Source organism: Pezoporus flaviventris, unplaced genomic scaffold (genome assembly GCF_033815535.1).
Source record: "Pezoporus flaviventris isolate CSIRO_AGI_PZ_B2104156 unplaced genomic scaffold, CSIRO_AGI_Pfla_v1 ptg000076l, whole genome shotgun sequence".
Classification (NCBI taxonomy): domain Eukaryota; kingdom Metazoa; phylum Chordata; class Aves; order Psittaciformes; family Psittacidae; genus Pezoporus; species Pezoporus flaviventris.
This window is the reverse complement of record NW_026892624.1, coordinates 1,441,079-1,454,430: the sequence shown is the minus strand read 5'-3', so window position 1 is coordinate 1,454,430 and position 13,352 is coordinate 1,441,079. Positions and strand designations below refer to the sequence as shown.

Genomic DNA, 13,352 nt, shown 5'->3' with positions numbered 1-13,352 from the left:
GACAGAGCCTTGAGTGGCATGGTTTAGTGTGAAGTGCCCCTGCCCATGGCAGGGGGGATGGAACTAAATGATCTTAAGGTCCTTTCCAACCCTAACTATTCTGTTACCTCATGATAGTTCAGGACTGAGAGTGGGAACTGACTGTGGCAGAGTTCTGAGGAGGGGTGGTGAAGGGGCGAGGGGGTGGGGAGGAGAAAGAAGCCGAAATGGGGTTCCTGGGAATGGAGGAAAAGGGGTTGATCAGAGCAGTGATGCCGTAATGCTCTTTGCTACTTAACTTTCTAAATGAGATTTGCTTTTGGCTCATAGAATCGACTAGGTTGAAAAAGACCTTTAAGATCATCAAGTCCAACCATTACCCAGAGCTGCCAAGACCACCACTAAACCGCATCACTGAGGTTTTTGAACACTTCTAGGAACTGTGATTCCACCCCTTCCCTTGGCAGCCTGTTCCAATGTCTGATTAACCTCTCTGTGAAGAAATATTTCCTAATATCCAATCTAAACCTTCCCTGGTGCAGCTTGAGGCCGTTACCTCTTGTCCTATCACTCGTAACTTCGGAGAAGAGAACAAACCCCACCTCACTGCAGCCTCCTTTCAGGTAGTTGTATTTAACGTTGTTCTGGATTTTTATTCATTTTCTTTTCTCCCCTTCCGGTACTTCTTAAAGCTTCTTACCTTCGCGCCCCTCACTGACAGCCAGAAAATCTGCCACTGTTGTCGTTTCTTTTAACCCTGGGACCGAAAAACCCTCGGGTTCCCCCCTCCGGCTCCTCCGGAGGGCAGCCGAGGCGGCGCTCCGCAGGAAGGCGGCGCTCAGCCGCTGCCCTGCCCCTGCCCGCACCGCCGGAGCTATGGTGGTGCCGCCGCTGCTCCGCGCCGTCATCATGGGGCCCCCGGGCTCCGGGAAAGGCACCGTCTCCGCTCGGATTATCAAACATTTCGGGATGAAGCACCTCTCCAGCGGCGACCTGCTGAGAGACAACATGCAGAAGAGGACAGGTAGGAGCGGGGATGGTACACAGTACAAACTGGGGGGGGGGGAGTGGGGGGAGTGGTGGCGGGGACGATCCGGGGCAAGCCCGCCCCGGATAGTCCCTGTCACCCGCACACCCTCCCTTCCCCCCCCTCCCCCCCCCCCCCCCACCCCCCCCCGCCTTTGGAACCGGCTCCCCGCAGCCTGTCAGGAAGCTCCTCCGTGACACAGTCCCGCTTTGCCGGGGGGGGCGGACGGGGGACGACGACGACGACACACGACGTGGTACTTCCCGCGCCCTGCTCATTCCCGTCCCTTCTCCTCCAGCAGCTGGGCAGCCCCTGGAGGCTTCTTGAAGGGGGTTTTGCTGCTCCCCAGTCCTACGTCTTTGTGTTACCCCTGCAAAGTCGGGCGTCTTCCTGGAGGCCGAAGGCCACCGGGGTTGGCCTCAAGGCTTTAGTCAAGGAGCGTTTAAAAGCTGTCACTTGGCATCCTCTGTGTAAGCGTGAACGAATGAGATATATCTGGGGTTTGTTCCGTTTTCCATGTTCTGCAGCACCTACTTATTTCATCTCGGTGCTTTTTGTAAGCACCAAGTGGGGTTTCTTTAGTGTAAAAACTGGGGGCTGTTTTAGGTGTTTGATAGTTTTCCAGCTTAAACATCTTTAAAAGGAAAAATTCTCCTGTTTTTAACAGGTGGGGCAAGAAGAGTTCTGGGCTGTGTGACTTTTAGGTGACAGAGGTACCTAGAATTGCCAGCTATTCCGAAAGCTGAAGGCCTTCCCCCAAACTGGCAGGTGTGACTGTAGTGGTGCTTTCCAAAAACAAGGGACAGAATTTCTCAGACTGCTTACCTTGTGCTTTTAATATTATTACTACCTCACAGCAAGTTCATACCATGCTTAGATTTCAGTATGGTCTGTGTTTGCCTGCAGTTGCTTGAATTAGGTAATGATGTGAATTACACTTAACTGTATTATATAGTCCTAGCTTGACATCTGGCTCTGTTGAGATGCCACAACTCCTCTCTCTGGTGGATTTTTGCAATGATGAAAGGTTCCTTCCAGACTTCTACATCTGCTTTTCTTCACGGTGGGGTTGAAAACCTTTTAAGAACCATTTCAGATAGCATGTGATGAAGTGACAGTATTGTTACTTCCCGTACTTTGAAGCTGCAGGGGACTGGATTCACTTGTAAGTATCACTGCAATATTATGGTTAGCTAACTGGCAAACTACTTGACTTTGAAAGCTTATAAGCATGTTTGAAGGTGAAGAATTACCTGTATTATGAAATCAACTATGATGTGATTTCCACATCTCTTTTCACATGAGTTCTGTTTGATCTGTAAGAACAATGAATTTGGCTCAGTTGACTGACTTTACTACAGTTGATATCTACAAGTTAAACATTTGCTAGAAGCACCACCTGTGCAGGCGTATCTGGTCACATTAACACTTTTTCTGTGTGCTGGGTTGTGCAAGCCTAAGTTTTTATTTACAGAGGGTCACAAAAGCGAAATAGTAGATGTTAGAAACTTTCAGCACATGTAAGACCTCATGAGAATGGAAGGTATTCCAGAAGACTAAGGAAATACATTATTTACTAAATGCTTAAGGTTTTGTGCTCTTTCATTACATCTTGGAAGCAAGATCAAAGAATGAAGCAGAAGGCTGTGTGAGAAGAGGAAGTTGCAAGTGGAAGTACCCCATTGCTTGATTTGAGGAGGGAGCCAGGAAGTAGTGGAAAAAGTGATTTGTCAAAGTGTTCTAGGTGGGTTTGACAGATGAAAGAATGTGAAGGAGAACCAAGATGTGGAATGAAAGTGTAGCAGAAGTGTTAAAACCCCAAACGTGAGGAGGGAAGCCAGTGGAGGGTGTAAGAAATTTTAAGTTTGTTCTGAATTGGCTAGTGTAGAACTTGAAAGAATCTGCTACAGTTTCTCATTCACAAACTAACATAGATGAAGCTCTGTTTTAATTTTACTGAGAGTCATTAATTGCAGAAATGGTCTGTGGACGATTGAGATGAATACTGATGTCACAGGAGTAAGCAGTACACCGAGGGAGGGAGAAGGACTGAGATGCAACTCAGAAAGCTCCGACAAGTTTAGTCAAGGCAAAGAGTTTATGAGTTTTGATTGTCATAGAAAAGTCCTGCAATTCCCGGTTCTTTGGAAGCAGTGTTTATAAGTTGGGCACTTAAAACACTTGGAAAAGTAAATATAATCAACAGTAGCTATACAGAGCCATTTTTGGCACTTGATGTCTTGTGAAAATGGACTTCTGTCTGTTGAAGAGTCCTGTTAAACATGTGAATGTCCTTAGCAATTTGCAGTTATTACTATGTTCTGCTGCTTTGCAGAGTGGAGAGTCTGTGACCACCTCTCTAGTACTAAGCAACCTTTTGTCTGAATATGGCTAGAGCTTGCGTGCTGTAATTTGGTTATGACATGCCAATCTTTTGCAAAACTGTAAAACATATATACCTGTTATCACCTAGGAAGGGAAGAAACCTGTGTTGCTTTTAATGCCAAAAACTGCCATGCCTGTAGCAGCTTTGGACCTAGGCTGAGAAGCAATTAGAACAAAATAAAAACAACAAAACCTCACAGATTCCAAGCACCAACAACAGGAAGAGGAAAAAAGAAAAAGGAAAAAAAAAAAAGAAAAAAGAAGTTGTGGTATGCAGACTTCTTGTCCTAACATATAACTATTTGTGCCTATTTTTTTTCTTCTGCAATAGTGACTTTCTGAACAACCTGAGGTTTGTAGAGAGAAACAGCATGTTTCCAGCTCTGTTGGTCTAATAATAGGACTTTACAGCTTGCCATACTCCAAACCTCTCTGGGCCCAAAAGCACATCTGTCTTTTCAGAGTATGTTAGCTTCATTATCAACCCTGCCTTCTGCATATTCTGAAGCTCATTGTGGCTAGAGCAGTCCTGCAGTGTAAGTCAGAAACAGGTCCATGCATTGAGGTACACATTAAACTATCTAGATGTAATCCTTCTAGCCTCTACTTCTGCAGGGTACATAATTCAAAGTGCACTAGAATAACAAACAAGGTAAGACTTGCTGATCTCAAAGATGGGAGGTAGGAAAAAGCATAGAGACTTCACATGCAGGTGGACTGTCTCCTCCTTTCCAGTTTGTGATGTGCTGGAAGACTCCAGTACTCCAGTGTCTGATTATTTTCCACATTGTGTGGCTTATTTGAAGTCTGATTGAGGGTGCATAGAGCCTAATTCTAAATGGTCTTCAGGGTTTTCAAAGCCTGACTATAGATGTGAACACCCAATGAGGGGAAATTGTCCCTTTATGTTGTTTGTTTTTTTTTTCAGCACCCACACTACTGTTTGCATTATTTGAGGGCATCTAGTGCTTTTCACTTGCCTTGTCTGAAGTAGGGCATCTGTGATATTGAATGTTCCAGTACTGCATCAAGTGATGGGACTGGCATTCTTCATTGCTTTCTGCTGAAAGTGGTTACATTTTGTGTTGGCATGTCAGTCCACCCCATTTTCTCTTCTGTTTAGTTTTCTGTAACTAGATCTGAATTGGCTGCAAGTAAAGGCTTTCACAGATCCACAGTAAAACCAGCCTAGCTGCTATTCTGGGTGACTTATGTAATTGAGTAATCGTTTTATAAATGAAGGCTACATGGACTTTTTGTCTATGATACAACCCAGGCAAATGACTTTCTTCCTGACTGTATCCTTAATTTAGATGAGCTACAGCATGCTACTGCCTGTCTTGTCGAAGCATGGTGTGATACCTGGAACTGTGGTGCGTGGATTGCATTTTAGCAAGCCAGTGGCCTAAATGACTCATATTAAAGGTTATTCAGTTCCATGGGAAAATACTAGTGTCTGCATGCTCCCATAAATAGTTTACAACATCTATAAACATGCTCTTGTAACTCTAGTATCACAAAAATACATATCTGGCAAGCATGTTCCACTGCATACTGCTCTCTTAAATACCGAAGGTGTCCCTCTTCATAGTGAAGTCACAAGTTAGTAACTAGCCGTTAAACTGAGAAAATACTTTTCTTGACAGGAAATGTAAGGGCTGATATCTTAACAAATGTATCCTTTACGTTTTTTTCTTTTGAAGAATCTTTTACTTAATGACGTCTCCCCGTTTTAGGTTTTGGAACCTAGTATTTCAAATACTTACCAGTAAAATTGTATGGAGGGTGTGGGGATAGAGGTGTGCTGAATGCCCTGCTGACATCTGTGGAACTATAGACTGATCAAATTAATCTGATAGCTATTTGCATATCCAGACCCTAATGGATCATCTGATACTGAATTTTGGTACTGTCTGTCTTGTTTACAGCTTTACAGTTCTGCGCCATCCTGATCAAAACAAATTTTTTTGCAGGCATGTGGGCTCTTTCGTGCCCTCTGGAGGTCAGAGATAGTGTAATGTGACTTCTCTTGCTTTCACAGAAGTTGGAATCCTTGCCAAGTCCTACATTGATCAGGGGCAGCTTATTCCAGATGACATCATGACACAACTAATGCTGAATGAGCTAAAAGGTCTAGATCAGTACAACTGGATGTTGGATGGTAAGTTAGCGTGTTGGATATCATTATATATGGAGAGAAAATCTGCACTGGAAAGCTTGAACTGCTTTGGTCACTGGTGATCGGCTACGCTCCAGTAGCCATCCTTGACTAACTGCAGAGTATTTCTTCCCAGCTTATAATGAAAACTTCAGCAGCAAGTCTGCCACAGTTTCTTTGGCTGTGAAATGCTTTGGGTTACACCTTCAGAGTGTTCCAGGAATATTTAATTCATGTTGAAAAGGGTAGTTGAACACTCCAGTAAAATTTCAAAACTAGCAGTTCTGGTAATCCTTATGCTTTATTTCTCCTTTGAAATATGCATTGAGAAGTTTCTTTTTTTTAAAGGCCTTTTCTTGTTAAAGTCCTTGGGGAATGGAACACTCTGGGAGAATGGGACTGAGGAATTATTTAAACAGAAAGGTAGGTATGTGGTGCAGCAACAAGATAGGTATGGAAAGCAAGTACTGCAGCAGTGCAGTGTATAATAAATCACTAACAAAAACATTGCTTAACTGCTGTAAAAGGTCTCTTTCATTTGCTCTTTGATTCTTTTCTCTAGGGTGAGTTGTTCTGCAGTTGCGCAGCATAAGCATACTGTTTCAGCATTCACAGCAGAGGCAAAATGCATTTGCTGCCATCTTCATGAACCGAATGGAGATGGCTGGGTACTTTTGTTATCCCAACCCATGAGAGAACAGTTGTGTGCGCAGCACAAAGATAGTGTCGAGTCTGGATGTGTGTGGTTTTGGATTCTAGTCACAACCTGTCTCAGTAGATAAAACTAAGAAGATACTGGTGTTGCTTTTTATTTAGTGGGAAGTGTAAAGTCCACCATACTCTCTAGCCCTTGGTGCTTTAATTTTAATTCCTTCTAGTACAGGGATCTGTTCTGGTGGTTTTAGTCATAGTTATATTCTTCCTTATTGAAGACAAAGGCTTAATTCCTACAGTGAACAGCAGGATGAAACCTAGTCAGTAAATGAAAGAGCTGCAGATGTTTTTTTTCTTTAGTTCTAGGTCCTGTGTTACGTACAGCCTTGTGGGTCTGGATGCTTCTACAGTATAGCTGGGCACACTGGCAGCTCTTTAACAGGAGGATGGGGTGCAGACTGTAATTCTGTTGCATGTTAACATGCTGCCTTCTTTAAACTTCTGGAGCACAAATCTAGTTTGTATCAGGATTTCTAATGAGACTCGGTGAATTACACTAGGAATAGCTGGCATAATCGGCTCTGTAGGAACCATGCTGTTCTGTTGTAATACGTTAACCAGGAAGTTGTTAGTTTGGTAACTGCAGCTCAGAACAAACAGCTGAGGTCAGCTTTGCTGTGCTGCTTGTATGCTGACTTAGCCAAATACCCATTTCCACTGTCTGTGATAAATTGGTGAGTTCTAGAGTCATAGCAGATATAGTAGACTGAGGCGCATTTGTGTGGGTATGATTTGCTTAGACTGATGTACTGTATAATTATGGCATTTTTCTCTGCGTTGCTGGATACTCCATATTTCATCACATTTTGTAGATCCTTTTTTTTCTGTATTGAGAAAACACAGAATGCAGGAAACTGGTTGAGTTTCAGCTGAACGCTTTTGTAAAGGCACTTTAATTTTTAGAGGAAGTTTCTCATTACTAAGTCACAAAGCAAACTCCTTTTCCAGCTGTGTAACTAGGATGTGTGGTGGCTGACTATCTTGTCAGCGGTAAGAACAGCAGTGCTGGAGTCCTGGCTCTCCCTCTGCTCTTAACATTTAGAAGCACTTCAGTGAAATAATGTCAACATGAGAGAAGTAGCATGAAGGGCAGTTGACTGTGATGCAAACCAAGTGCATGAGACTTAACGCACAAGCAAGAGCTTGGTCTGAGTTAGTCAACTGTTTGCTGTTGTGATGTGTTAGACAAGACACAGTAGCCTTAAGACTTTTTTCTTTCTTTTCCTGTTCTAAAGCTAGCTCTTGGCTGGTTCCTTACTCAGGTGATGGCCTCATCAACCAGAGTTATACAGAGGAGTGTTTCTTAAGTTTTACCTATCAGTACTTGCCTTTATGGAGAAGTTTACTTCTGTCATATACTGAAAATTACAAACTACTGAAGAACATGAGACTGTGAAGGATCTCTGTGGGCAGAGGTATTATTCCAGTCAATCCAAGGTGCAGTAGCATGTTTTGCAATAGCTTTGACCACTAAAGTTCTTGTGGTCAAATTTTCATTTAAAATTCTTTTTTTAGACCTTGTTTTTCTCGTTCTGTCCCCCCCCCCCCCCCCCCCCGGTAAGTTCTACTTGATTTTTCTAACAGTAATATGTGCCTTTGAAGGCATGCTACTGGAGCCATTGAGTTCATGGGGCAAAATGCAGTGTCTTTTTAGTGAAGAGGCAGATTCCTGTTCAGCCTGAGTGTTCTCATAGTCATCATCCTTGAGGATAGCTCTGTGGCATTTCACGACACGGACCCAAGTTGATGCAGAGACTCAACTCCTCATTTATTACCACCAAGCCCTTTTTATCCGCTTGTTGAGTACTTTCCCAACCTGCACATACATACAACCTTCCATCTTATTGGCTCCTGTGAAACTCTCCAGGTAAACAGTTCGATCACAATGTTGCAAACCCTCTCACAACCCCCACATCCTCTGGCCTCCAACTGAGATTCCGCCACATCTACATCCTGGCCTGTCCTCCCAAGGCTTACTTGTTTACCTTCCCTGGCCTTCATGTTTCAACTCATCGCCCCAGTGCTTGCCAAGCACCAAGCCTCAGAGCTCATTCCCAAACTCTTTTTCATGCAAATCTTACCGCCTTCACTCCCCACATAGTTCCATACCCTAGACTTTACAGAACTCTTTCTAAAGTAACTCTTTTATGTAAAATCGATTATGAACTGCCTCTGGTAGATAAACTGGGGGTACTCTGACTAATAAAATAGGTTTGTGATAAGCCAGACTTACACAGCTGTAGAATTAAGAGTTGTTACAAATGTTTCTAGATTGTTGCAGATCTCTGAGTAAACTGCCTGTAGCTTTTATTGTTCAAAATGTGTATGCAATGCTTTTATTCAATAGAGTGGTATGTAGCGCATATGAGTATATGGTCTTTTTGTGTTAGTTTGTTCCACTTTTGGAAAGATGTTAACTGAAATGAGGAAATGGAAGCTTGGAGGCACTTACCAAGGTGAAGTGCCATAACACACTGGAAAATCTGATGTCTCCTCAACCGTTGCAGTATGACTGCTTTTTTTTTCTGACAATTATTTTCTCTAATGACTGAATTCAGGTAATGCTCGCTATAAGTCTTCCTTTGGATTTTTATGGAGCTGTCTCCTTTAAAAAGGTTTCCCCAGAACGGTTGCTCAGGCAGAAGCCCTGGACAAAGAATGTCAAATAGACACTGTGATTAACCTAGATGTGCCATTTGAGACCATAAAATGTCGGCTCACAGCACGCTGGATCCACCCTGCCAGTGGCAGAGTCTATAATCTGGAATTCAGTCCTCCCAAAGTGCAGGTAAGCAATACACATCAGTGTTTGCACTAAATAAATGTTGAGTTGCATTTGGTAATTGCAGTAAACTATCATCTGCATGTGTTGCTGCAAAACACAGTAGCTCAGAAGAAAAAGGTATGTTTCATCTCTTAGGAGACAGAACCCTTCTGGTAACAATCTGTCTCCGTGGAAATGTTAGTGACCTGCTAGGAGCTCAAGCTTAGGTAAAACGTGTTTGTCTATTGCAGAGCTGAACTCTTAAGTCCCTGTTAAAGCTGTTCACTGATATGGAATACTGGCGTAGGAGTTGGGTATGTTTTTAGCTTGTTCTGCAAGTTTGCAGCCTGTACAGTCCAAAATGTAGTTTCTTTTTCCTTCCTCCAGAGTACTCACTCTTTTTATCTAGGAAGCACAGTGAATCACCAGTCAGAGCAATCCACTTAATGCTTTCCCTGTGTTTGTATTTAACCAGGACAGGTATTTTGAGCGGAGTGGTTGTTGTACTGCAAAATTTGATGTAGAAACATGTCAGTCAGGGAGTCTTCTCAACAGATCAAAGGGGTTATATCTTGAGATATCCTAAGGAGGAATAGTAGACTTGAAGATAATGATTGTACATTGTTACCTTAAGATTTCTCAGGAACTTGGAGTAGCCTTAGTGCAACTTGGCTTAAGTTGTATTTCATCCTTAACTCTAAATAACTTACCTCTTGTGACATCGCATTTCACCTGGAAGCTCTATTAAGTTACACCAGAAGCTTAGCAGGCCTTGTAGTTTTTGGATTTCAGTGGATTTCAGCAAAAGAGGTCAGCTGAAATAGCTGGTAAGCACTGGAAGTGAGCAACTGGAAACACTGCAATGTAGAATTATCAGACCTACCAAAGAGTGGGCTTCAGCTTTGCTATTAGGAACACTCCACTCTACCCTACACTAATTAGCATATCAGAACATAGTAAATTGTGTTATCTAATAGACCTGCAAAATATTTACTTACTAAATAGAACTGAAAGATTATGGTGTTAGAGTTAATGCACAGCTGAAGGCTCAGTATTTGATAGGTACAATTCAGGCACTGGTATGGCTGTGTACACAGATGCTAGAAATAAACACTCTGACTGTTTTAAATGATTGTGTTATGTAAACAAGGTAGGTTTGGCCATGTAAATCCATCTCTAATAAGATACAAATGTTCTGAAAAAGAATTTATTCACACCTTCTTGAACAGAGAAGCTGAGTGAACATTGAGAGTTACTGATTTCTGGAACTGACTGCAAGAATGCAACTAGGAAAGGAAAACATTCTTGTGGTCCAATTTGCTTTGTACTTGCAGTATCACTCATGTTTCCGTTCCAAATACCAGATTAAGCTTGTCTTTAGGGAAAATTAAAATTATTGAAGATCTATTTCATATGTAAGGAGGAACAAAGAGTCCCTTATATCTGTGGCAAATCATATTCTGTCCTTAGTTGCACAATGACTCAGTGCATCTAAGGAGGAGACAAATTTTCTGCCACTAGCTAGTCCTTCATAGGGTATGCCAGTGGTCAGTAATTTCTTCAATCATTGCTTGTTTCAAGGTTTAAAAGCTCTGTAATCATTTAAAACACTTCAGTAAATTGGAGGTGAAAAGTGCAGTAAAGTAGGACCTGTCATAATTTACATCATTAGGTCCCTACCTCTGTTTACTGAATCCTAGAAAAACTTCGGCTAGCTTTTATGCCATTTTTTGTACAACTCTTGATGTCGCTCTTATATTTGCAACTTAAAGAGCCATTAACTCATTTCCCATTTCAGTATTGTCAAACAAAGGCCCAGTTGGTCTCTTGATTGCTTCCTGTTATGCAGGACTGTGCTACCAACAATGTGTTTTTCCCTCATATACAAAGGTTTTGCCTACATATTTGCCATATTCAGTGAATGTTCTAGAGACAAATTAGTTGAGTTACTATGACCTGATGTTCATTGCTAATACTGAGAAAATACTTTTAACTAACAGACTGCTTTACTAGGAAGTCAATATTTTATATTCCAGATTAAGATATGGGCAGCAGTCTTTCTGTATAAGCAGAAATCTACACCTTAACTAACTGGAAACTGACCACAATTTAAACAGAAAGCTACACAAAACATACTTAGTAACAAATACACACCAGTATTTGTATTAAACCATGATTAGGGCATTGATGATATTACTGGAGAGCCACTTGTTCAGCGTGATGATGATAATCCAGAGACGGTTATGAAGAGGCTGCAGGCTTACGATGCACAAACAAAACCTGTTCTAGAATATTACCGGTAAGTAGTAAAATCTATTCTTCCACATTCGAGAAATTTCTTCCATAATAGCATAGTGAGGAACAGATCTCTTCAATTACAAAGATAATGCAAAAATGAACACGGTATGAGTAGCAGTGTATCTTTCATCAACTCAGTAAGAAAACAACCCAGTAAAATGAGTGTATTTTCCACTGTTGCATGAAGCCTTTTCAGGAGCCTGCTTACCAAAAGAGCCTTTCATAGCAGCCACATTTACAAACAGCGTTATTCAATACATTATAGTACTGTTCTGGCAATCTAGCTCTGGATAGTAAGGTAACAAATATAAATCCTTTTTTGTTGTTGTTTTAAGATTTAACAGCATTTTCTCCTCTGGGTTCGTAAGTAGAAGCCCCCCTACCAAGGGCAACGGGTCAAGAAATGTTACACAAACAGAAAACCTGTTAATGAGGATTTAAAAGTGGCTGCTCAAAGAACAAGGCCATGATGGGCAGAGTTAGTACAACTCTTTGTGAATAAGCAGCTATTTCAGAATACTGCCATTTGCACATTGAACAAATTATTGGGTCTTTTAACAGCCAAAATTATACATAAATTTTCTCTTAATTTAAAGCTGCAAATACCACATTGCTAACATATAGATAATAGTAGGTTACCATGTAGAGCCCTGCAGTCTCTTCTTGCCTAGACAAATAAATTGGACTCTCTGACAACATCCTACAGTAACTGTCCCTTCACTATCTCCATATTCACCACCTTTCATTATGCTCTATGAAAACTGTTGAGCAGAAGACTAGAAGCTCCATCTTTGGAGCGATTAAGTTTTAAACAAGATTTTCTGGATTGACAAGTATTTTCCTCACTTCAGTAGCTTTCTGAAGTAGGAATGGCTCAAAGCACCACAGTAAGACATACGCCTAAGCTATTATTGAGAATAACATACTTTACAGATGAAACTAAATTCTAGAACTAATTCATAATTTGATTGTGCCTGGTTCTTTTGCTTGTTCTGATGCAACTTCTTTGATCCTTGAGGTGTAACTTTACAATACTTGGGTCAGTCACTGTGGTTAGAATGACTGCTGTGCAGCATATGCTGTATGACTCCATTGCTTCTTTTTATTTTTACCCTTCATAGTTTGTTATTAAGTACTTTGTGGACAGCTGTCAGTTTTATGAACTGATGTGGCCAATGGCTCACTGTTTGAAGAACAGAGTAATGCCTGTATTCCCAATGTTATGGCTGTTACTGCTGTTATATCACATGCATATTCACACACTCCTGCCAGGGCAATTTTAAAATGAGGTGGAGGTCTTGGAAAAAATAAGCAATTTGATTTCTGTAATGTTTTCTTCTTTTTCTTCCTTAGGGAAAAAAGGTTACTGAAATCCTTCTCTGGAACAGAAACTAATAAGATCTGGCCACATATCTATGCTTTCCTCCAAACCAAGTTGCCAGATGTAAACCAGAAAGATGCTGCCACTACCAGGTGAAAATAGGTCTAACTTCTGCTCATCTGTCATAGTTCACACTTGATTTCATGAGATTCAGCAGTCAAGGATTTCTCTTAAGTAGCCTACCCAACTGATCGGCAATTAAAGTCCAATGTTGTCCTTAACTTACATTATGATAAAACTTTGTGTGTGTGGTTCTCACTTTAATGCTGTATTTTTTTATGTTAAATATACCTAATTTTTTAATATAGTACTTCAACAACTTTTAATATAGACTTCAACAAAAGCAGCTACTCTTGTTTTTTATTCAGAAAATATTTATGTTTGCAAATACTGACTGGTGAAGGAAACGCATTTCAGAATACAGCTTAATTACAAAGCACATTTATTGATTTACTCACTCATGAAATGTAGGGTGAATCAATGGTAAGGACATGAAAGCATGTTTCTGAATGTGTGATTAGTTTGGGCCAGCCAGAAACCATGACCACTATTCTTCAAAAGGCCATTTCAGACCAGAACTGGCATACATATATAGATTATTCTCATGGAAGACAGTCACCTTCTTCCAGCTTTGCTTGCACGTATG

General features: G+C 41.3%; 1 protein-coding gene across 1 annotated transcript; it reads left to right on the top strand.

Annotated features, from left to right (window-relative positions):
* The first annotated feature begins 685 nt into the window (after positions 1 to 685).
* Positions 686 to 13,052, top strand: AK3 (adenylate kinase 3). Its single transcript, XM_061473097.1, has 5 exons — positions 686 to 1,003; positions 5,433 to 5,552; positions 8,879 to 9,051; positions 11,208 to 11,326; positions 12,679 to 13,052. The coding sequence occupies exons 1-5, from the start codon at positions 856 to 858 to the stop codon at positions 12,800 to 12,802; spliced, it is 684 nt and encodes a 227-aa protein (XP_061329081.1). The 5' UTR covers positions 686 to 855; the 3' UTR covers positions 12,803 to 13,052.
* The last annotated feature ends 300 nt before the right edge of the window (positions 13,053 to 13,352 follow it).